The 23,728-nt window shown below is 40.5% G+C and overlaps 2 protein-coding genes across 2 annotated transcripts; one reads left to right on the forward strand and one right to left on the reverse strand.

Moving 5' to 3' along the window:
* The first annotated feature begins 2,141 nt into the window (after positions 1 to 2,141).
* On the forward strand, positions 2,142 to 8,667 carry agxta (alanine--glyoxylate and serine--pyruvate aminotransferase a). Its single transcript, XM_062038682.1, has 10 exons — positions 2,142 to 2,379; positions 3,928 to 4,120; positions 4,246 to 4,310; positions 4,369 to 4,469; positions 4,534 to 4,604; positions 4,685 to 4,868; positions 4,943 to 5,012; positions 8,159 to 8,254; positions 8,317 to 8,445; positions 8,524 to 8,667. Exons 1-10 carry the CDS (start codon positions 2,221 to 2,223, stop codon positions 8,629 to 8,631), a joined length of 1,176 nt encoding a protein of 391 aa, XP_061894666.1. The 5' UTR covers positions 2,142 to 2,220; the 3' UTR covers positions 8,632 to 8,667.
* Positions 8,668 to 11,146: 2,479 nt separating this feature from the next.
* On the reverse strand, positions 11,147 to 23,200 carry LOC133644778 (oocyte zinc finger protein XlCOF6-like). Its single transcript, XM_062039516.1, has 2 exons — positions 22,788 to 23,200; positions 11,147 to 15,142 (listed from the first exon to the last, which is right to left on the reverse strand). The coding sequence occupies exons 1-2, from the start codon at positions 22,960 to 22,962 to the stop codon at positions 12,789 to 12,791; spliced, it is 2,529 nt and encodes an 842-aa protein (XP_061895500.1). The 5' UTR covers positions 22,963 to 23,200; the 3' UTR covers positions 11,147 to 12,788.
* Between the last annotated feature and the right edge of the window lie 528 nt (positions 23,201 to 23,728).

Here is a 23,728-nt window from a genome sequence, read left to right on the forward strand (position 1 = left end):
AGGTTTTACTACTTACGTATAAAATACTACACGGTCTAGCTCCATCCTATCTTGCTGATTGTATTGTACCATATGTCCCGGCAAGAAATCTGCGTTCAAAGAACTCCGGCTTATTAGTGATTCCCAGAGCCCAAAAAGTCTGCGGGCTATAGAGCGTTTTCAATTCGGGCTCCAGTACTCTGGAATGTTCTACCGGTAACAGTTAGAGATGCTACCTCAGTAGAAGCATTTAAGTGCCATCTTAAAACTCATTTGTATACTCTAGCCTTTAAATATACCCCCTTTTTAGACCAGTTGATCTGCCGTTTCTTTTCTGCTCTGCCCCCGTCTCCTTCACAGATTCGGCAACCACAGGCGAAGCGCTAGCTGTCCAAAGTCGGGACCCAGGGTGGACCACTCATCTGTGCATCAGTTGGGGACGTCTCTGCGCTGCTGACCTGTCTCCCCTCAAGATGGTCTCTTGCTGGCCCCACTATGGACTGGACTCTCACACTATTATGTTAGATCCACTATGGACTGGACTCTCACACTATTATGTTAGATCCACTATGGACTGGACTCTCACTATTATGTTAGATCCACTATGGACTGGACTCTCACACTATTATGTTAGATCCACTATGGACTGGACTCTCACACTATTATGCTAGATCCACTATAGACTGGACTCTCACACTATTATGCTAGATCCACTATGGACTGGACTCTCACACTATTATGTTAGATCCACTATGGACTGGACTCTCATACTATTATGCTAGATCCACTATAGACTGGACTCTCACACTATTATGCTAGATCCACTATGGACTGGACTCTCACACTATTATGCTAGATTCACTATAGACTGGACTCTCACACTATTATGCTAGATCAACTATAGACTGGACTCTCACACTATTATGTTAGATCCACTATGGACTGGACTCTCACACTATTATGTTAGATCCACTGTGGACTGGACTCTCACACTATTATGTTAGATCCACTATGGACTGGACTCTCACTATTATGTTAGATCCACTATGGACTGGACTCTCACACTATTATGTTAGATCCACTATGGACTGGACTCTCACACTATTATGCTAGATCCACTATGGACTGGACTCTCACACTATTATGTTAGATCCACTATGGACTGGACTCTCACTATTATGTTAGATCCACTATGGACTGGACTCTCACACTATTATGCTAGATCCACTATAGACTGGACTCTCACACTATTATGCTAGATCCACTATGGACTGGACTCTCACACTATTATGCCAGATCCACTCGACGTCCATTGCACCGGTCGCCCAGGGGGTGGGGGTCCCACATCTGCGGTGCCCTCCAAGGTTTCTCATTGTCATCCCATTGGGTTTGAGTTTTGTCTTGCCCTGATGTGGGATCTGAGCCGAGGATGTCGTTGTGGCTTGTGCAGCCCTTTGAGACACTTGTGATTTAGGGCTATATAAGTAAACTTTGATTGATTGAAGATTAGACAAACATTGTTCAGGATACAGAAGAGGAACGGTGACGTAAAAGGTGGGGAAAAGGTCAAATCTGGGGGAGTATGAGTAAAAAAAAGTCCATCTCTGGGCTCCTAGTCTGGAGTGAGAACATTCACGGATAAACGTTGGATATGATTTAACATCCTTGGAAGGCCTTTGACTCGTTCTGCTTCACTACGCTGCTCCAAGTTAGCTAGCTACGCCTTTTGGATGATATCTTTCTTTCATTCAATCGATATCATCCACTTCTTCTCAGCACTGTCCTTCAGGCTGGCTTTCTTCCGTCTCTAGCTATGAGCTAATGCTAGCCAGTGAGAGCGGAAGTTTTGCTCGGACCTTACGGCGTTCACTGTGACCGTCACTACTCCATCTAGTGGTGAGGAGGCTCAAAACCTGATCGATTGTTTTTCTTGCAACCTAAAGCATCACGAACAACTCATAAACCGGGACACGACTCGTAAGACTCGCATCCTTGACTTGTTTGAAAGTCTGCAAACAAAATCCTGGTTGTTCATTAACACTCGGGATGCTCTCAAGCCTGAAAGACTTTGAACTCGCTGGACTTTAAAAAACTGGATTGAGCGCTCAGTCAGGAGTCAATCATTAACGTGAACAAGAACGTAATGAGTGACTTCCTTATGTTTGCTAACGTGAAGCTGAGCTGGAAACAACATTTCCGAGATAGACCACCGTCATGAACTGAAGACTCCAGGCTGGAAACATGTCGTCTCTGTCCGTGCCTCCGCCCAGATGTCTGCAGACACCGCTGACGGTTCCTCACCGACACATGTTTGGACCGGGGCCGTCTAATGTTCCTCCACGCATCCTGCAGGCTGGAGCCAACCCAGTCATTGGTCACATGCATCCGGAGATCTTCCAGGTAGTGCGCATGTGGTCTACGCGGGCCGCCTAGGTCTAGATGTTCTAAGATGACTTGAATGGTAAGAAAGCATTGGGTGATGGTTCCGGGTGGATGAGAACGTCATTGTCTTTGGTTGAGATGAGATGCCTAGGTCCAGGTATGAGCTAGATTTCGGTGACTGAGGAACCTAGTAATAGGTTTTAAATATTGTCTAAGCTTGAGAGATGGTAGAAGTTTGTACCTTGATGTGGACTCCTACCCAGTCTAGGTTTCCTCAAATGTTTTCATATGCTGATAGCAATCTTTAGAACCTGGTACTAGGTTGATAGAGATTCTTTGGTTGGTGTGGATGCCTAGTACCAAGTTGTAGCTGAACTGGAAAATGTGTCGGTGCTAGATTAAATGATATGCCTATTAGTAGAAGTTTTGCCCTAGATATAGATGTCGAGCCATCTGGGTTGATGGTGTTTCCCAAGTTCTTTTCAAAAGTTGATAGTGATGCCTAGAACCTGGTACTAGGTTGATAGAGGTGCTTAGGTTGAAGTTGTATCTTGTTTTCGGTGCCTGGGCCAGGTCTAGGTTAGTTAGAATGCCGAGTACCAAGTTCAAACTGGACTAGAAAGATCTTGGCTCTAGGTTAAATGAGACACCTAGGTCCTGGTTTAAGCATGATATGAATGCCGAGGTCCAAGTCTAGCCTGAATCAGATCCCTTGGAAGTGATTGTAGATTAACTGGGGTGCCCAATTCCATTTCTGGACTGAATAGAATAGAACCTTTATACCTTTATATGGATGCCGAGCCATCTGGGTTGATGGAGTTTCCCAAGTTCTCGTCAAAGGTTGATAGCAACGGCTAGAACCTGGTACTAGGTTGATAGAGATGCTTAGGTTGAAGTTGTACCCTGTTTTTGGTGCCCGGGCCAGGTCTTGAACTGTTGGAATGCCAAGTACCAGGTTTTAGCTGGACAGGAAAGGTCTTGGTTCTTGGTTAAATGAGACACTTTGGTCCTGGTTTAAGCATGATATGAATGTCGAGGTCCAAGTCTAGCCTGAATCAGTAGATTAACTGGGGTGCCCAATTCCATTTATGGACTGAATAGAATCGAATCTTTTTACCTTCTTATGGATGCCAAGCCATCTGGATTGATAGTGTTTCCCAAGGTCTCGTCAAAGGTTGATAGTGATGCCTAGAACCTGGTACTAGGTTGATAAAGGTGCTGATGTTGAAATTTTATTCTGTTTTTGGTGCCTGGGCCAGGTCTAAGTTGGTTGGGATGCCTTGTGCCATGTTCTAGCTGGACTGGAAAGGTCTCGTTACTATGTTAAATGTGATGACTAGGTCCTGGTTTAAGCATGACATGAATGCCAAGGTCCCAGTTTACCCTGAATCAAGTCCTTTGGAAGTGATTGTAGATTAACTGGGGTGCCCAATTCCATTTCTGGACTTGCTAGAATACCCTGGTCTGGTTGTTTTCCAGGTGGATTAGAACACATATGTCGGTAGAGCTTTAATCTTGTACGGCAGAACCTACAAGATCCTTCACTGCTGTCGGTTGTGGTTGCAGATAATGTCCGACATCAGGAGCGGGATCCAGTACCTGTTCCAGACTCACAACCCCATGACGTTAGCGGTGAGCGGCACCGGCCACACCGCCATGGAGTGCGCCATCTTCAACGCCGTGGAGGCCGGAGACGGCGTGCTGGCGGCAGTCAACGGCATTTGGGGAGAACGGGCGGCAGAGATGGCCGAGAGGATAGGTACCACTAAAATGTCCGCCTGTGTTCATTTGTTTACAAATGATGTCGTCATGACAAGAAAACCAAATCCGGTCTTTGGACTATTCATGATTTGAGGATCTCTTTGACATTCTTTATTTCGACAGGTGCTCGAGTAAACACCATCGCGGCACCCCCTGGTGGGTTCTTCACGAACGCAGAAATAGAGCAGGTAAGAGACCTGTCCGGTATGAGTCCGTCACAAAACCGATGATGTCATTGGGCGGCAGGCGTTATCCAAACACAGACCCGTGCTGTTTTTCCTGGCACACGGAGAGTCGTCCACCGGAGTCCTGCATCCTTTGGACGGCATCGGACTGCTCTGTCATAAGTACCAACATTCACCAAGCTTCAGTCGCCGTGGTGTCTCCGGCCGCTGACGGGTCCGTTTGCAGGTACGACTGCTTGTTCCTGCTGGACTCTGTGGCGTCGATGGGAGGAGCTCCGGTTTGCATGGACCAACAAGGTGGCGCGTACTTAAAGACCGCATGAGTCCATTCCAGACGGTTCATAAATAAACAGCTTTTTCATACCTGTGTCCACCAGGGATCGACATCATGTACACGGGTTCTCAGAAGGTCCTCAATGCCCCGCCAGGGACGGCGCCCATCTCCTTCAGTGAGAGGGCGTGTCAGAGGATCTTCAACCGCAGAACCAAGCCGGTGTCCTTCTTCCTGGACCTGAGCTGGCTGGCAAACTACTGGGGCTGCGACGACAAACCCAGCAGAATGTAAGAAGGTCTTTGTTCCCCCCCCCCCAAGTCCCAGGATGACAAGTCATGGTCGTGTGGTCTGGTCCCTGTAGGTACCACCACACCGCCCCGGTCTCTGCCTTCTACGCCCTGAGGGAGGGCCTGGCCGTCTTGGCCGAGGAGGTGCGGTCACCTTTTTTGAAGTGGCTTGCACGCCAACACACACAGCAAACATTGTTTTGCCAGCAGTCAAAAAGGACCCAAAGTCCAGGGGTGTCCAAAGTGCGGCCCGCAGCACATTTTAAAAACATAAAAAAGTGGAATAAAAGAGCAAATGTAAGGAGAAATGTTGACTCTAATAACACAAAAGCGGCCATGATAATGAATCAAAATCAGCTTTATGAATTATTGTTCAAGTCACATCAAATATTCCACTTGGAAATATTTTTCGGGGAAAATTTTGCATATTTTGTGGGTTTGTCATTGAAACTATGTTGTGTTTTTTTTTTTTTTTTACAAAAAAGGGCATAAAAGACAAACAAAAGCAAAAAAGGTCAAAAATACGATGAAAAGCTATCATCAGCGGATATACGGGAAGTTGATTTGGAGACATGACTTCTTTGTTTTACTCTTTTACGAGCGGGGCCCAAGAATGTTTGTGTTGGGGTTTTTTAAACCGCCATTGCTCAAAAATAATAATGAATCAAAATGAATGTTGTTATGAATTATTGACCTATTTAAGGCTCTCATGACCTAACTTTAAATATTACACTTTAAAACATTTGGGGGAAATGTGTGTGTTTGTCATAAAAACTATGTTTTTGTTTTGTTTTTTTGGGACAAAAATGGTTTTAGGCACACAAACAAAACATAGAAAAATAATTAAACGTATAATCGACGGATCTGAAATTGATTCAAATATATAGATTTAGGCGTTAAAAGTAAAAATAGAAAAAAATAGGACTTATTTTTAACACTTGTATGAGTGTGATTGTTTTAGAGAATGTTAGTGTTGTTGTTTTTTAAACTGTCATTGTTAAAAAATTTTTATAATTAATCAAAATCAATATTGTCATAAATGATGGATCTAAGGCTCCGATTACTTCACATCACATATTCCACTTTGAAAATCTTTTTGGGGAAAATATTGCATAGTTTTTGTTTTTTACCACCAAAAAAAACCCAGGATTGTCTTTAATTAAAAAAAAAATTCTGAATTGATATCATCAGATAGACCTGAAATAGTTCCACAGATTTTAGCGTTGAGAAAAAAAATAAAAAAAATAATATATGACTTATTTTCAAATTTCAACAATATATATACATAGTACACATACATTTATATATATATATATATATATATATATATATATATATATATATATATATATATATATATATATATATATATATATATATATATATATATATATATATATATATACTTATTAGTTGAAAAGTCAGATTGCAACAATTTCATATCAGGGTTACAGTGACCAAAATGTGTTGAATGTGCTCAAAAAGTATTTATGAAGTCTTTGAACCAAGTTGAATTATTTGACAATCATAGCAGACATTTTCCATGCATGCATTTTTAACATTTCAGTTACATTTATTATTGATATCCGATACCAACATCGAATCAGGACACGCCTTGGAAATAATTCATCATTTTTTTTAGACCGATGAAGTGAAATGAGATCATTTCCCGCAGCACAGCCAAGGATCTGTCTCTCCCACCACACACCAATGTGCAAATATTCTTATGAAATATGTAGATAATAGCGGTGCGCAAAAAAAAAAAGTGATTATTATTAATCCCGATTCTAATTTCATTAATAATTTTAAAAATTTAATAAAATATTAGTTTTAAATATATGTTATTAAACATATTTTAATATATTACATATTATTAAATACTATTAATATAATATTAATTATATATATATATATATATATATATATATATATATATATATATATATATATATATATATATATACATATATATATATATATATATATATATATATATATATATATATATATATATATATATATATATATATACTGTATAATTATTTTTTTAAGAATCAATTTAAAAATATATATATGTTGTTAAACATTTTAATGTATTAACATATTAAGAAATCATAATAATATAATATTAATTATATAAATATATACACTCTATATATAGTTTTCTTAAGAATTTAATTGTTTTATATCTGTTAAACATATTTTATTATATTAAAATATTATCAACAATATTAATATAATAATTATATAAATATATACACTCTATAATTAGTTTTTTTAAGAATACATAATTTAAATAGCTGTTATCAAACACTTTAATACAAAAATATTATTAAATAATATTATTATAATATTAATTATATATATATATACTCTACAATTTTTTTTAAGAATACATTTGTTAAAATATCTGTTGTTAAACATATTTTAATATATTAAAATATTATTAAACAATATTATTATAATAATGATATAAATATATACACTCTATAATTAGTTTTTTTAAGAATACATTTAAAAAATATCTGTTATTAAACATATTTTAATATATTAAAATATTATTAAACAACATTAATATAATATTAATTATATAAATATCCTGTATAATAAAAAAAATTTAAGAATCCATTTTAAAAATTATCTGTTGTTAAACATATTTTAATATATTAAAATATTATTAAACAATATTAATATAATAATAATTATATAAATATATACACACTATAATTACTTTTTTCAAGAATCAATTTTTAAAAATATCTGTTATTAAACATATTTTAATATAATAAAATATTTTTAAATAACATTAATATAATATTAATTATATATATTAATATATACTGTATAATTTATTTAAAAAAATATCTGTTAAACATATTTTAATATATTAAATATTATTAAATAATGTCAATATAATATTAATTATATATATATATATATATATATATATATATATATATATATATATATATATATATATATATATATATATATATATATACTGTATAATAATTTTTTTTAAGAATCTATTTTTTACAATATCTGTTATTAAACATATTTTCATATATTAAAATATTATCAAATAATATTAATATAATATTAATTATACATATATACACATACACTGTATAATTTTATTTAAAAAAAAATTTTTTAAGAATCAATTTTTACAAACAAGTTTTTAAGCCATCGCCATGCAACCAAAAGGAGCTTTGGAGGACGTTTCATTCTACTTATTATAGCAAATATGACATTCCTTTAAACACATGCACTAACTGTGACTCTCTCAGGGTCTGGAAAGTTCCTGGGAAAGGCACAGGAACGTGGCCGAGTACTTCCACGCCGGCCTGGAGCGCATGGGTCTCAAGCTTTTTGTCCCAGACAAGGTGACTATGTCCTCATCTCACCAAGTTGTGACACATAAATAAACTCTCCGATGTGACAAAAGACGGCGCGGCTGCCGACCGTCACCACCATCGTGGCTCCGCACGGATACGACTGGAAGGAGATCACGGCCTACGTCATGAAAAGCCACAATTTGGAGATCTCCGGGGGTCTGGGACCGACTGTGGGCATGGTGAAAAGGGCCGGGACGGGGGCGATGTGGCATGTTTCTTTGCAGCGCATACCTTCTCATTGTGTGTGGATGTTCCAGGTGCTGCGTGTGGGTCTGATGGGATGCAACAGCAGCCGGGCCAAGGTGGACATGGTGCTGGCGGCGCTCCGGGACGCTCTGGCACGCTGTCACAGGAGCAAAGTCTAAAAAAATAAATAAAAATAAATAAAATACATCAACAAATGTTCTTAGTCGTCGACACTCGCTGTTTATTCAGCACACTGCAAATATTGAACATCCTAAAATGTCCCTTTCATTTCAGCATATCTTTTTGTCTGTTCCAGTTGAAAAATGGTCAAATTGAGAAAATAACCTTAAATGTTGGTTTCCCCCCCCCATGTGGAAAATATTGTGAAAGATTCTGCGTCAGCCTTCATTTTAGAATAATGCTTGTTTTCTGAATTAAACACTTATTTCTGTCATGGCTCGGCGCGTAACAGAAATAGGTATGTGCGCCGGGCGCGCGTCAGTCCGGCTGCAGCAAGCAGCTGCAATCAGTCGCCTTCATAAGCCTGCACAACCTGCTATCCCGCCCCAGAACGTAGTCATCTGTTCCCGTACAGCAGGGGTGTCCAAAAGGCGATGTCTATATTCTATAAACAAACTAAACAGGTCCCAAATTAGAACAAAAAACTCAAAAAAGACTGAGAAAGTTGAGGAATGCTCATCAAACACTTATATGGAACATCCCACAGGTGAACGGGCTAATTGGGAACAGGTGGGTGCCATGATTGGGTATAAAAGCAGCTTCCGTGAAATGCTCAGTCGTTCCCAAACGAGGACGGGGCGAGGGTCACCACTTTGTCAACAAATGCGTGAGCAAATTGTTTAAGAACAACATTTCTCAACCAGCTATTGCAAGGAATTTAGGGATTTCACCATCTACGCTCCGTGATATCATCAAAAGGTTCAGAGAATCTGGAGAAATCACTGCACATACGCCATAATATTACAGGCCTTGGATCCCTCAGGCGTTACTGCATCAAAAAGCGACATCAGTGTGTAAAGGATATCACCACATGGGCTTAGGAACACTTCAGAAAACCACTGTCGGTAACTACAGTCGGTCGCTACATCTGTAAGTGCAAGTTAGAACTCTACTATGCAAAGCCAAAGCCATTTATCAACAACACCCAGAAACGCCGCCGGCTTCGCTGGGCCTGAGCTCATCTAAGATGGACTGATGCAAAGTGGAAAAGGGTTCTGTGGTCTGACGAGTCCACATTTCAAATAGTTTTTGGAAACTGTGGACCAAAGAGGAAATCATTGTTCCACGGTCTGGCTCCGTTAGATGTTCTGAACTTAGGGACCACAGTCCCCACAGACTGAGGGTCTGGTCTTAGGTCTGCTAGAACCTTGAGGTCTGACTGCCAGATTAGAGACCAGCATGCTAAAATGTACAAAATGTTCAAAGGTGTTACTTAATGACGTCACAATGATGCAACCTCACAGGTGTTCTCTCAAATACCTTGATCGTGTCCAGGATGTGACTGGATTCAGGACTGTCGGTGAAGTCCGGATTCAGGACTGTGGGTGAAGTTTGGATTCAGGACTGTGGGTGAAGTTTAGATTCAGGAATGTGGGTGAAGTCCGGTTTCAGGACTGTGGGTGAAGTCCGGATTCAAGACTGTGGGTGAAGTTTGGATTCAGGACTGTGGGTGAAGTCCGGATTCAGGACTGTGGGTGAAGTCTGGATTCAGGACTGTGGGTGAAGTTTGGATTCAGGACTGTGGGTGAAGTTTGGATTGAGGACTGTGGGTAAAGTCTGGATTCAGGACTGTGGGTGAAGTCTGGATTCAGGACTGTGGGTGAAGTTTGGATTCAGGACTGTGGGTAAAGTCTGGATTCCAGACTGTAGGTAAAGTCTGGATTCAGGACTGTGGGTGAAGTCTGGATTCAGGACTGTGGGTGAAGTTTGGATTCAGGACGGTGGGTAAAGTCTGGATTCCAGACTGTGGGTAAAGTCTGGATTCAGGACTGTGGGTGAAGTCTGGATTCAGGACTGTGGGTGAAGTTTGGATTCAGGACTGTGGGTGAAGTTTGGATTCAGGACTGTGGGTAAAGTCTGGATTCCAGACTGTGGGTAAAGTCTGGATTCAGGACTGTGGGTGAAGTCTGGATTCAGGACTGTGGGTGAAGTTTGGATTCAGGAATGTGAGTGAAGTTTGGATTCACGAATGTGAGTGAAGTTTGGATTCAGGACTGTGGGTGAAGTTTGGATTCAGGACTGTGGGTGAAGTCTGGATTCAGGACTGTGGGTGAAGTTTGGATTCAGGACTGTAGGTGAAGTCTGGATTCAGGACTGTGGGTGAAGTTTGGATTCAGGACTGTGGGTGAAGTTTAGATTCAGGACTGTGGGTGAAGTTTGGATTCAGGACTGTGGATGAAGTCTGGATTCAGGACGGTGGATGAAGTCTGGATTTAGGACTGTGGGTGAAGTTTAGATTCAGGACTGTGGGTGAAGTTTGGATTCAGGACTGTGGATGAAGTCTGGATTCAGGACTGTGGGTGATGTTTGGATTCAGGACTGTGGGTCAAGTTTAGATTCAGGACTGTGGGTGAAGTTTAGATTCAGGACTGTGGGTGAAGTCTGGATTCAGGACTGTGGGTGAAGTTTGGATTCAGGAATGTGGGTGAAGTCCGGTTTCAGGACTGTGGGTGAAGTCTGGATTCAAGACTGTGGGTGAAGTCCGGATTCAGGACTGTGGGTGAAGTCTGGATTCAGGACTGTGGGTGAAGTTTGGATTCAGGACTGTGGGTGAAGTCTGGATTCAGGACGGTGGATGAAGTCTGGATTTAGGACTGTGGGTGGAGTTTGGATTCAGGACGGTGGATGAAGTCCGAATTTAGGACTGTGGGGGAAGTCTGGATTCAGGACTGTGGGTGAAGTCTGGATTCAGGACTGTGGGGGAAGTTTGGGGCCATGAGGTTGGACACCAGGAGAGAAGATCAACAGAGCAACTTGACCAGACACTCAAATTGGACTTGACCTTCTTATCTGGCCTTGGAACTTTAGATTATTGTCAAGAATGATTGCACTTCTTGGATCCTTTCATGATCTACACATACCTGAAATACTTTGTCTGAAAGTAGTGCTTTAACTGAGAAACACAGAGATTGTTTTCTTAACATTCAGTGGTTTTTGAAGCCAGGTAGAAACATCAACTAGAGATTCTGAGTGGACTTCTTTGCAGGAACATGAACAACGGTGTCGTCTGCATGAAGGTGACAGCAGTTTGGAAGGTCCTTTAGAAACATGGCAAACAACAAAGGCTCTGATACGGAGCCTTGTGGCACTCCCTTGTCATTAGAGCGAAGACTAGATTTCATTGACATGAACAAATGTCTGTGTCCTCCCGACACCTTTGAAACCATTCTTATGCTTAAGCAGAAATTTGGATTGCTGGTCAACTTTGAGACAAAAAGAAAGACAAACATTTAAGCCGACAAGTTTAATCATAAATTGTGTGTACGCTGAAAATAACGACACTTTTCCCGCAGGTGATAAATATTCTTTCACACAAACGAGCTGCATTGAGTTAGGAGTGATCATATTGTGTATCTATTGGCATTAAAGTGAAATACAGTTCATTATTGGCAAGAAAGACCATTCGTTTGCTTTGTTGCCTTTAAAACAAAACTAACTTGAGGGTCTTGAATAGAGATGTCCGATAATATCGGCCTGCCGATATTATCGGCCGATATATGCGTTAAAATGTAATATCGGAAATTATCGGTATCGTTTTTTTTATTATCGGTATCGTTTTTGTTTTTTTTTTATTTTATTTTTTAATTAAACCAACCCAAAAAACCTCCCTCCCCCATTTACACTCATTCACACAAAAGGGTTGTTTCTTTCTGTTATTAATATTCTGGTTCCTACATTATATATCAATATATATCAATACAGTCTGCAAGGGATACAGTCCGTAAGCACACATGATTGTGCGTGCTGCTGGTCCACTAATAGTACTAACCTTTAACAGTTAATTTGACTAATTTTCATTCATTACTAGTTTCTATGTAACTGTTTTTATATTGTTGTACTTTCTTTTTTATTCAAGAAAATGTTTTTAATTTATTCATCTTATTTTACTAATTTTTTTTAAAAGTACCTTATCTTCACCATACCTGGTTGTCCAAATTAGGCATAATAATGTGTTAATTCCACGACTGCATATATCGGTTAATATCGGTATCGGTAATTAAAGAGTTGGACAATATCGGAATATCGGATATCGGCAAAAAGCCATTATCGGACATCCCTAGTCTTGAATGTACTTTATGCTAAAAAGAAGACCTTATCAGTGTCCCAAGTCGTGTGAACAGGTGTGAGAGTCCGCAAGTCCTGCTGTGCTGTCAGCAACAACACATTTGTGTTTCCTCATCTGCTTCCTGTAAGCGAAGCTTTTCTGGCACACGTTGCAACTGAAGGGTTTCTCTCCGGTGTGCGTCCTCATGTGGATCCTCATGTCCTCCTTGCGAGAGAAGCTTTTCATACAAACCGAGCAGGGAAAGCGTTTCTCGCCCGTGTGCGTTCTCATGTGCCTCACCATGTCCCCCTTCAGCGAGAACCTCTTGGCGCACACCGGACAAGAAAAGGGTTTTTCCCCGGTGTGCGTCCTCACGTGGGTCTCCAGTTCCGTTTTGGTGATGAATCGTTTCGCGCAGAACGAGCAGGCGAAGTGTTTCCTCGCCGTGTGTCGTCGCGCGTGCGTCAGCAGGGATTTCTCGGAAGGGAAGCGTTTGGAACAAGTCGAGCAGTTGAAGGGTTTCTCGTCCATGTGCGTGACGGCGTGTATCTTCATGTCGGAGTTGCGAGCGAACCTTTTGGCGCAGACGGTGCAGGCAAAGGGTTTCTCTCCGGTGTGCGTTCGCATGTGTCGTTTCAGATCTCCCTTGTAGACGAAAGACTTGCCGCACTCGGAACACGCCACTCGGTTGCTGTCGGCGTGATGTCCCGTGTCGCCCAACCACGCCTTCTTGCCGCCCAAAGGTCCCTTGGCGTTGTCGCTGTGCTCGTTCTCCGAAGAGTGCGACATCTTGTCGTCCGTGTCTGACAGGGGAGCAAAGTTTGCGTCCGCGCGTTGAGACGGAGGCTCCGCCCCTTTGTTGTCCTCACTCCCACTGTGATGAAGCTGCGAGGACTCCGCTTTGTCTTCATCATCTTCATGCTTCAATGTGAACTTGCCGATGTCAGCCTCCTCCAGCCCTTCAAGCTCCTCCCACACGCCCTCCTCTTTAAAACGACGGGGCTGTGGCTCCTCCTGTCCTTCTTCCTCACTTCCCACCAACACCTCCCGGACGTCCCCGGTGCACTTGTGTCTTTTGAGCAGACCCTTACTAATGAACTTTTTGTCGCACGCGGTGCAGCTGAAAGGTTTTTCCCCAGTGTGCCTCCTCATGTGGACAACCATGTCCCCCTTGTTCAAGAAGCCTTTGGAGCACACGGAGCACGTGAAGGGCCGGTCCCCGGTGTGGATGGCCACGTGGCGCTCCACCTCCGCCTTGGTAGCGAATCTTTTATCGCAGAACGGGCAGTGAAAAGGTTTCTCCGTGGAGTGTCTGATCATGTGTTTGACCAAATATATCCTCAGCGGGAATCTTTTGGCGCAGATCAAACATTTGAAAGGCTTCTCGTTGGTGTGCAACGCCATGTGAACCTTCATGTTGGACCTGGTGGGGAACCTTTTAGCGCAAACTGAACAGCTGAAAGGTTTCTCCCCCGTGTGCGTCCGCAGGTGTCGAGTCAGACCCCCCTTGCGGACAAACGTCTTCCCACACTGCGAGCACGTAAAGCGCTTGCTGCCCAGATCACTTTTCGGGTTCTTTGGAGGTTCTATGGCTTTGTCGCTGTGATCGTTCTCAGAAGAGTGGGACTTCCTGTCGTCCACGTCTGACTTCCTGTCGTCCACATCTGACAGCGGAGCCGAGCTGCCGTCTGCCGGGGACCCCTCGCGGTGCTCTTCGCCAGCTTCCGTTGTCATGTAAGATTCCATCTCTGCTTTGGTGGCAAATATTTTGGCGCAGACGGAGGACGCAGAAGGTTTGTGGGCCACGTGTCTTCTGGCGTGTATCATCAAGTACTTCTTGACTGGGAAGCTCTTGGCGCAGATGGAACACCTGAAAGGGGTGTGGGCCGTGTGCGTCGCCAGGTGCAACTTCATGTCCGACTTGCGAGTGAATCTTTTGGGGCAAAGTGAGCAGAGGAAAGGTTTCTCTCCGGTGTGTGTCCTCAAGTGGACGGTCATGTGACCCTTGTGAGCGAATGTTTTCCCACATTCCGAACACTTCAAGTGTTTGTTGTCAGTGTGACGTCTGGCGTGGCCTTCACGGTCCTCGGTCCTTTCCAAAGGTTCTTTAGCGTCGGGACCGGGGTCGCCTTGTGATCCTCCACCGGTTTCTCTTGTGCTGTGAGTTAGAGGCTCCGCCCCTTTGCTGTCCTCACTGGGACTGTGATGAAGCTGAGAGGACTGAGCCTCACTGTCTTCGTCGTCTTCATTCTTCACCGTGAACGTGCTGATGTCAGCCTCCTTCAGTCCTTCGAGCTCCTCCTCTTCTTCTTTAATGTGGGGGGGCTGTGGCTCCTCCTGCTCCACACACTTTTGCTGCTCACGGGGAATTTCTTCTTGACTCTCCAGTGAAACCTGCTGGATGTCTGCAAGACAAGAAGGGACACCTGAGTCACTCTGACTATGTTTTACTCTGCAGGTCATAAAATACTTTTTATAAATATAGTTCATATAAATCTTAGTCATAGTAGTAATTTAGTCAAGCTAATAGACAAAATTATCTTCCACCTTAATCTTCTACGTCAGATAATTTACATCCATCCATCTTCTCGCCACCCCATCGCAGGGCCAAAACAGATAGACAGACAACAAAACATAATTGATGTGTGATATATATATATATATATATATATATATATATATATATATATATATATATATATATATATATATATATATATATATATATATATATATATATACATATATACACACACAAAGTCGGATGTGACAATCCTTTCCAAATGTTGCATTCACACGTCAATTATGTTTTGTTGTTTTTTTTATATATATATATATATATATATATATATATATATATATATATATATATATATATATATATATATATATATATATATACATATATATATATATATACATATATATATATATATAAAAATATATATGTAAATATATATATATGTATATGTATATATATATGAAGCGCATAGTGCAAAGACTTTCTGCACAGTCAGTTGCTACAGAGCTCCAAACTTCATGTGACCTTCCAATTAGCCCACGTACAGTACGCAGAGAGCTTCATGGAATGGGTTTCCATGGCCGAGCAGCTGTGTCTAAGCCATGCATCACCAAGTCCAATGCAAAGCGTGGGATGCAGTGGTGTAAAGCACGTCGCCACTGGACTCTAGAGCCTTCTCTGGAGTGATGAATCACGCTTTTCCATCTGGCAATGTGATGGACCAGTCTGGGTTTGGAGGTTGCCAGGAGAACGCTACATTTCGGACTGCATTGTGCCGAGTGTGAAATTTGGTGGAGGAGGAATTGTGGTGTGGGGTTGGTTTTTCAGGAGTTGGGCTTGGCCCCTTAGTTCCAGTGAAAAGAACTTTGAATGCTCCAGGATACCAAAACATTGTGGACAATTCCATGGGATGGCACTTCAAGTTCATATGTGAGTAAAGACAGGTGGCCAAATACTTTTGGCAATATAGTGTCTATGTGTGTATGTGTATATATATATATATATATATATATATATATATATATATATATATATATATATATATATATATATATATATATATATATATATATATATGTACGGGGGTGTACCGAACGAGTTACTAAGCTAAAGTCTTAACAAGCTGCTTTGCTTCTTCTGCCTCAGTCTCAGCACCCAGCATTGTCCCACCCACACAACCATCTGATTGGTTACATACAAAGTGGTAACAGCCAATCAGCAGTGCGTATTCAAAGCGCATGTAGTCAATGCTCCAGTGTCGAGCAGATAGGTGTTTAGCAGGTGAGCATAAGGCAGCGTACTCTCCCCAAATTATTATAAACACCTCCCAGTCAACTACTAGTAACATCACTATGAGCCCGTTGACCTTCTAGAAATATAAACTGCAGCTCAGTTCGCTCGCAGTCCTGGCTTGAGGTGAAGGCTAATTAGCTTTTAGCGTAACGTTAGCTCATTTTGAGGTGTGTGTGTGTGTGTGTGTGTGTTAGGGACAGCAAAGCCCTGTCTATCTGTTATTTCACTTGAACTCCATGGTGTTCAGGGATGAATAGTCTCTCCTATCGCTATTGTACTATTTTTTCAGCTATAGTTACATTAATCATTAGTAATGCAGCAGCCTAGTTTTGAATGGCAGGGTCCCTGCTATTACATGTTGATAAAAATATAACATTTACACAATAAAAACCAACTACAGGCTTCCTAAATGCTGTAATAAATTAAGCATGATGAGTTGACTTGAAACTGTTTAATGTTGCACTTTTTATATGCAGAAGAAAAGTTTTGTCATTTTATTTAATCCGAGCAACAACTTGAGGCAGTTTAATGTTGATTAACGTGGGCAGAATTATTATAGTGTTCCCAATGTTAAAAGGATAAAGCCATTGTTTACAAATTTGGTAAATAAATAACCCAAAAATTTATATTTTGTTGTTTTCTTACTGTACCGAAAATGAACCGAACCGTGACCTCTAAAACGAGGTACGTACCGGACCGAAATTTTTGTGTACCGTTACACCCCTAGAATATATATATATGTGTGTGTGTGTGTGAGTGTGTGCGTATGTATATATATATATATATATATATATATATATATATATATATATATATATATATATATATATATATATATATATATATATATATATATATATATATATATATATATATATATATATATATGGTGCATGTGTATATGTATGTGTACATGTATAAACAGAAGCTTGGCCAGTTTCAACGCTATAGTTTATAAGAATCAGATGAGTAGATGATGTCACTATATTACATAAGATGATGGTTTTGTGTCCAAACGTTGCTGTTGTGTATTTAGCGTGAGACTTTTGTAAACATTGAGAAGATGGCAGCTAAGTTGCTGCATGAAACCCACCTTGACTTTTGTAAACATTGAGAAGATGGCAGCTAAGTTGCTGCATGAAACCCACCTTGACTTTTGTAAACATTGAGAAGATGGCAGCTAAGTTGCTTGCATGAAACCCACCTTGACTTTTGTAAACATCGAGAACATGGCAGCTAAGTTGCTGCATGAAACCCACCTTGACTTTTGTAAACATTGAGAAGATGGCAGCTAAGTTGCTGCATGAAACCCACCTTGACTTTTGTAAACATTGAGAAGATGGCAGCTAAGTTGCTGCATGAAACCCACCTTGACTTTTGTAAACATTGAGAAGATGGCAGCTAAGTAGCTGCATGAAACCCACCTTGACTTTTGTAAACATTGAGAAGATGGCAGCTAAGTTGCTGCACGAAACCCACCTTGACTTTTGTAAACATTGAGAAGATGGCAGCTAAGTTGCTGCATGAAACCCACTTTGACTTTTGTAAACATTGAGAAGATGGCAGCTAAGTTGCTGCATGAAACCCACCTTGACTTTTGTAAACATTGAGAAGATGGCAGCTAAGTTGCTGCATGAAACCCACCTTGACTTTTGTAAACATTGAGAAGATGGCAGCTAAGTTGCTGCATGAAACCCACCTTGACTTTTGTAAACATTGAGAAGATGGCAGCTAAGTTGCTTGCATGAAACCCACCTTGACTTTTGTAAACATTGAGAAGATGGCAGCTAAGTTGCTGCATGAAACCCACCTTGACTTTTGTAAACATTGAGAAGATGGCAGCTAAGTTGCTGCACGAAACCCACCTTGACTTTTGTAAACATTGAGAAGATGGCAGCTAAGTTGCTGCACGAAACCCACCTTGACTTTTGTAAACATTGAGAAGATGGCAGCTAAGTTGCTGCACGAAACCCACCTTGACTTTTGTAAACATTGAGAAGATGGCAGCTAAGTTGCTGCACGAAACCCACCTTGACTTTTGTAAACATTGAGAAGATGGCAGCTAAGTTTCTTGCATGAAACCCACCTTGACTTTTGTAAACATTGAGAAGATGGCAGCTAAGTTGCTTGCATGAAACCCACCTTGACTTTTGTAAACATTGAGAAGATGGCAGCTAAGTTGCTGCATGAAACTCACCTTGACTTTGGTAAACATTGAGAAGATGGCAGCTAAGTTGCTGCATGAAACTCACCTTGACTTTTGTAAACATTGAGAAGATGGCAGCTAAGTTGCTTGCATGAAACCCACCTTGACTTTTGTAAACATTGAGAAGATGGCAGCTAAGTTGCTGCATGAAACCCACCTTGACTTCTGTAAACATTGAGAAGATGGCAGCTAAGTAGCTGCATGAAACCCACCTTGACTTTTGTAAACATTGAGAAGATGGCAGCTAAGTAGCTGCATGAAACCCACCTTGACTTTTGTAAACATTGAGAAGATGACAGCTAAGTAGCTGCATGAAACCCACCTTGACTTTTGTAAACATTGAGAAGATGGCAGCTAAGTTGCTGCATGAAACCCACCTTGACTTTTGTAAACATTGAGAAGATGGCAGCTAAGTAGCTGCATGAAACCCACCTTGACTTGTGTAAACATTGAGAAGATGGCAGCTAAGCTGCTTGCATGAAACCCACCTTGACTTTTGTAAACATTGAGAAGATGGCAGCTAAGTTGCTGCATGAAACCCACCTTGACTTTTGTAAACATTGAGAAGATGGCAGCTAAGTAGCTGCATGAAACCCACCTTGACTTTTGTAAACATTGAGAAGATGGCAGCTAAGTAGCTGCATGAAACCCACCTTGACTTTTGTCAACATTGAGAAGATGGCAGCTAAGTAGCTGCATGAAACCCACCTTGACTTGTGTAAACATTGAGAAGATGGCAGCTAAGATGCTGCATGAAACCCACCTTGACTTTTGTAAACATTGAGAAGATGCATGAAACTCACCTTGACTTTTGTAAACATTGAGAAGATGGCAGCTAAGTTGCTTGCATGAAACCCACCTTGACTTGTGTAAACATTGAGAAGATGGCAGCTAAGTTGCTTGCATGAAACCCACCTTGACTTGTGTAAACATTGAGAAGATGGCAGCTAAGTAGCTGCATGAAATCAAATATTAAACTTCAAACCCTTGTTACGTTGAATGAGTTTAAAGCTTCTGTGAAAGGACTGCAGTCTACCTTGTCTGTATGCACATGTGTTATGTGAGCAAGTTTTAATGTCGTAATGTGATGTTTTATGTATTTGTTTACTGTTTTTAATGTAACCTTGCTGCTGCCCTCTTGGCCAGGTCTCCCTTGGAAAAGAGATCTTTGATCTCAATGGGATTTTACCTGGTTAAATAAAGGCTAATAAATAATAAAAAAATGAAACCAAAAAATGAAACCCACCTTGACTTTTGTAAACATTGAGACGATGGTAGCTGCATGAAACCCATCTTGACTTTTGTAAACATTGAGAAGATGGTAGCTGCATGAAACTCACCTTGACTTTTGTAAACATTGAGAAGATGGCAGCTAAGTTGCTGCATGAAACCCACCTTGACTTTTGTAAACATTGGGAAGATGGCAGCTAAGTTGCTGCATGAAACCCACCTTGACTTTTGTAAACATTGAGAAGATGGCAGCTAAGTTGCTGCATGAAACCCACCTTGACTTTTGTAAACATTGAGAAGATGGCAGCTAAGTTGCTTGCATGAAACCCACCTTGACTTTTGTAAACATCGAGAACATGGCAGCTAAGTTGCTGCATGAAACCCACCTTGACTTTTGTAAACATTGAGAAGATGGCAGCTAAGTTGCTGCATGAAACCCACCTTGACTTTTGTAAACATTGAGAAGATGGCAGCTAAGTTGCTGCATGAAACCCACCTTGACTTTTGTAAACATTGAGAAGATGGCAGCTAAGTAGCTGCATGAAACCCACCTTGACTTTTGTAAACATTGAGAAGATGGCAGCTAAGTTGCTGCACGAAACCCACCTTGACTTTTGTAAACATTGAGAAGATGGCAGCTAAGTTGCTGCATGAAACCCACTTTGACTTTTGTAAACATTGAGAAGATGGCAGCTAAGTTGCTGCATGAAACCCACCTTGACTTTTGTAAACATTGAGAAGATGGCAGCTAAGTTGCTGCATGAAACCCACCTTGACTTTTGTAAACATTGAGAAGATGGCAGCTAAGTTGCTGCATGAAACCCACCTTGACTTTTGTAAACATTGAGAAGATGGCAGCTAAGTTGCTTGCATGAAACCCACCTTGACTTTTGTAAACATTGAGAAGATGGCAGCTAAGTTGCTGCATGAAACCCACCTTGACTTTTGTAAACATTGAGAAGATGGCAGCTAAGTTGCTGCACGAAACCCACCTTGACTTTTGTAAACATTGAGAAGATGGCAGCTAAGTTGCTGCACGAAACCCACCTTGACTTTTGTAAACATTGAGAAGATGGCAGCTAAGTTGCTGCACGAAACCCACCTTGACTTTTGTAAACATTGAGAAGATGGCAGCTAAGTTGCTGCACGAAACCCACCTTGACTTTTGTAAACATTGAGAAGATGGCAGCTAAGTTTCTTGCATGAAACCCACCTTGACTTTTGTAAACATTGAGAAGATGGCAGCTAAGTTGCTTGCATGAAACCCACCTTGACTTTTGTAAACATTGAGAAGATGGCAGCTAAGTTGCTGCATGAAACTCACCTTGACTTTGGTAAACATTGAGAAGATGGCAGCTAAGTTGCTGCATGAAACTCACCTTGACTTTTGTAAACATTGAGAAGATGGCAGCTAAGTTGCTTGCATGAAACCCACCTTGACTTTTGTAAACATTGAGAAGATGGCAGCTAAGTTGCTGCATGAAACCCACCTTGACTTCTGTAAACATTGAGAAGATGGCAGCTAAGTAGCTGCATGAAACCCACCTTGACTTTTGTAAACATTGAGAAGATGGCAGCTAAGTAGCTGCATGAAACCCACCTTGACTTTTGTAAACATTGAGAAGATGACAGCTAAGTAGCTGCATGAAACCCACCTTGACTTTTGTAAACATTGAGAAGATGGCAGCTAAGTTGCTGCATGAAACCCACCTTGACTTTTGTAAACATTGAGAAGATGGCAGCTAAGTAGCTGCATGAAACCCACCTTGACTTGTGTAAACATTGAGAAGATGGCAGCTAAGCTGCTTGCATGAAACCCACCTTGACTTTTGTAAACATTGAGAAGATGGCAGCTAAGTTGCTGCATGAAACCCACCTTGACTTTTGTAAACATTGAGAAGATGGCAGCTAAGTAGCTGCATGAAACCCACCTTGACTTTTGTAAACATTGAGAAGATGGCAGCTAAGTAGCTGCATGAAACCCACCTTGACTTTTGTAAACATTGAGAAGATGGCAGCTAAGTAGCTGCATGAAACCCACCTTGACTTGTGTAAACATTGAGAAGATGGCAGCTAAGATGCTGCATGAAACCCACCTTGACTTTTGTAAACATTGAGAAGATGCATGAAACTCACCTTGACTTTTGTAAACATTGAGAAGATGGCAGCTAAGTTGCTTGCATGAAACCCACCTTGACTTGTGTAAACATTGAGAAGATGGCAGCTAAGTTGCTTGCATGAAACCCACCTTGACTTGTGTAAACATTGAGAAGATGGCAGCTAAGTAGCTGCATGAAATCAAATATTAAACTTCAAACCCTTGTTACGTTGAATGAGTTTAAAGCTTCTGTGAAAGGACTGCAGTCTACCTTGTCTGTATGCACATGTGTTATGTGAGCAAGTTTTAATGTCGTAATGTGATGTTTTATGTATTTGTTTACTGTTTTTAATGTAACCTTGCTGCTGCCCTCTTGGCCAGGTCTCCCTTGGAAAAGAGATCTTTGATCTCAATGGGATTTTACCTGGTTAAATAAAGGCTAATAAATAATAAAAAAATGAAACCAAAAAATGAAACCCACCTTGACTTTTGTAAACATTGAGACGATGGTAGCTGCATGAAACCCATCTTGACTTTTGTAAACATTGAGAAGATGGTAGCTGCATGAAACTCACCTTGACTTTTGTAAACATTGAGAAGATGCATGAAACTTACCTTGACTTTTGTAAACATTGAGAAGATGCATGAAACTCACCTTGACTTTTGTAAACATTGAGAAGATGGTAGCTGCATGAAACTCACCTTGACTTTGGTAAACATTGCTCAACAGTTCGCGTTGTCGCTCGTTCTCCTCTTTGGTCCGACATAGTTCCTCCTCGTATTCTGCTACGGCTCTTTCAAACACCACAAATATTTCTTCAATGGCAACATTTAATCGCTGCCTCACCAACGCTCTAATCTTTTGGAACTTGCACATTTTTCACACAAATAAAAAATATGCGACAGCTTCCTGCTAGCCGTGTGATGCTAACCACAATGTAGCTATGTTGTCAGCCAGCTAAGCTCATTTGCGCGCCTATTAAAGCGATCTAGTTGATCTTGACACGAAGACAATCTAATTGTATTTAATGTAGTTCGCCCTATAAATATGTATATTATTTAAAAAAAACATGCAATCAACGACACTAGCGTTAAAATGACGCACAGGTCAACAATGGCTCGCTAACTTCCGGTATGTTCCGTCCTTGTTGGCCGATTTACGGCAGTACACACAAATCTTTTTTTTTTTTTTTAGTTTTTTTTTTTTTTCAACTTTTATATATAAATTTCAACATTTACAAACAGACAAGAAACAATCAAAATAAGTACAAATTAGTACAAAAAGAGTGTCAGGGGGGTTATAAATTCAAAGTAACTAAAATGGAATGCAATATATATATATATATATATATATATATATATATATATATATATATATATATATATATATATATATATATATATATATATATATATATATATAAAATAAACAAAGTGCAAAGCCATAGGCTCACACAAGTTCAGTAAATAACTTACATTTGGAACACAGCATCATCGTTTTCACAGCTTTTTGGTTGTTAGAGGTAGAGAGTGTTTTTATGTAGAGTTTTAATTCTTTTTTAAAGGCACAAAAGACAGGTCGGGTATTCTTTATTTTTATTTTTATTTTTTAATTTTTTTATTTTTTTGAACTTTTATTTATA

The sequence above is a fragment of the Entelurus aequoreus genome, linkage group LG27 (genome assembly GCF_033978785.1).
Source record: "Entelurus aequoreus isolate RoL-2023_Sb linkage group LG27, RoL_Eaeq_v1.1, whole genome shotgun sequence".
Lineage (NCBI taxonomy): Eukaryota > Metazoa > Chordata > Actinopteri > Syngnathiformes > Syngnathidae > Entelurus > Entelurus aequoreus.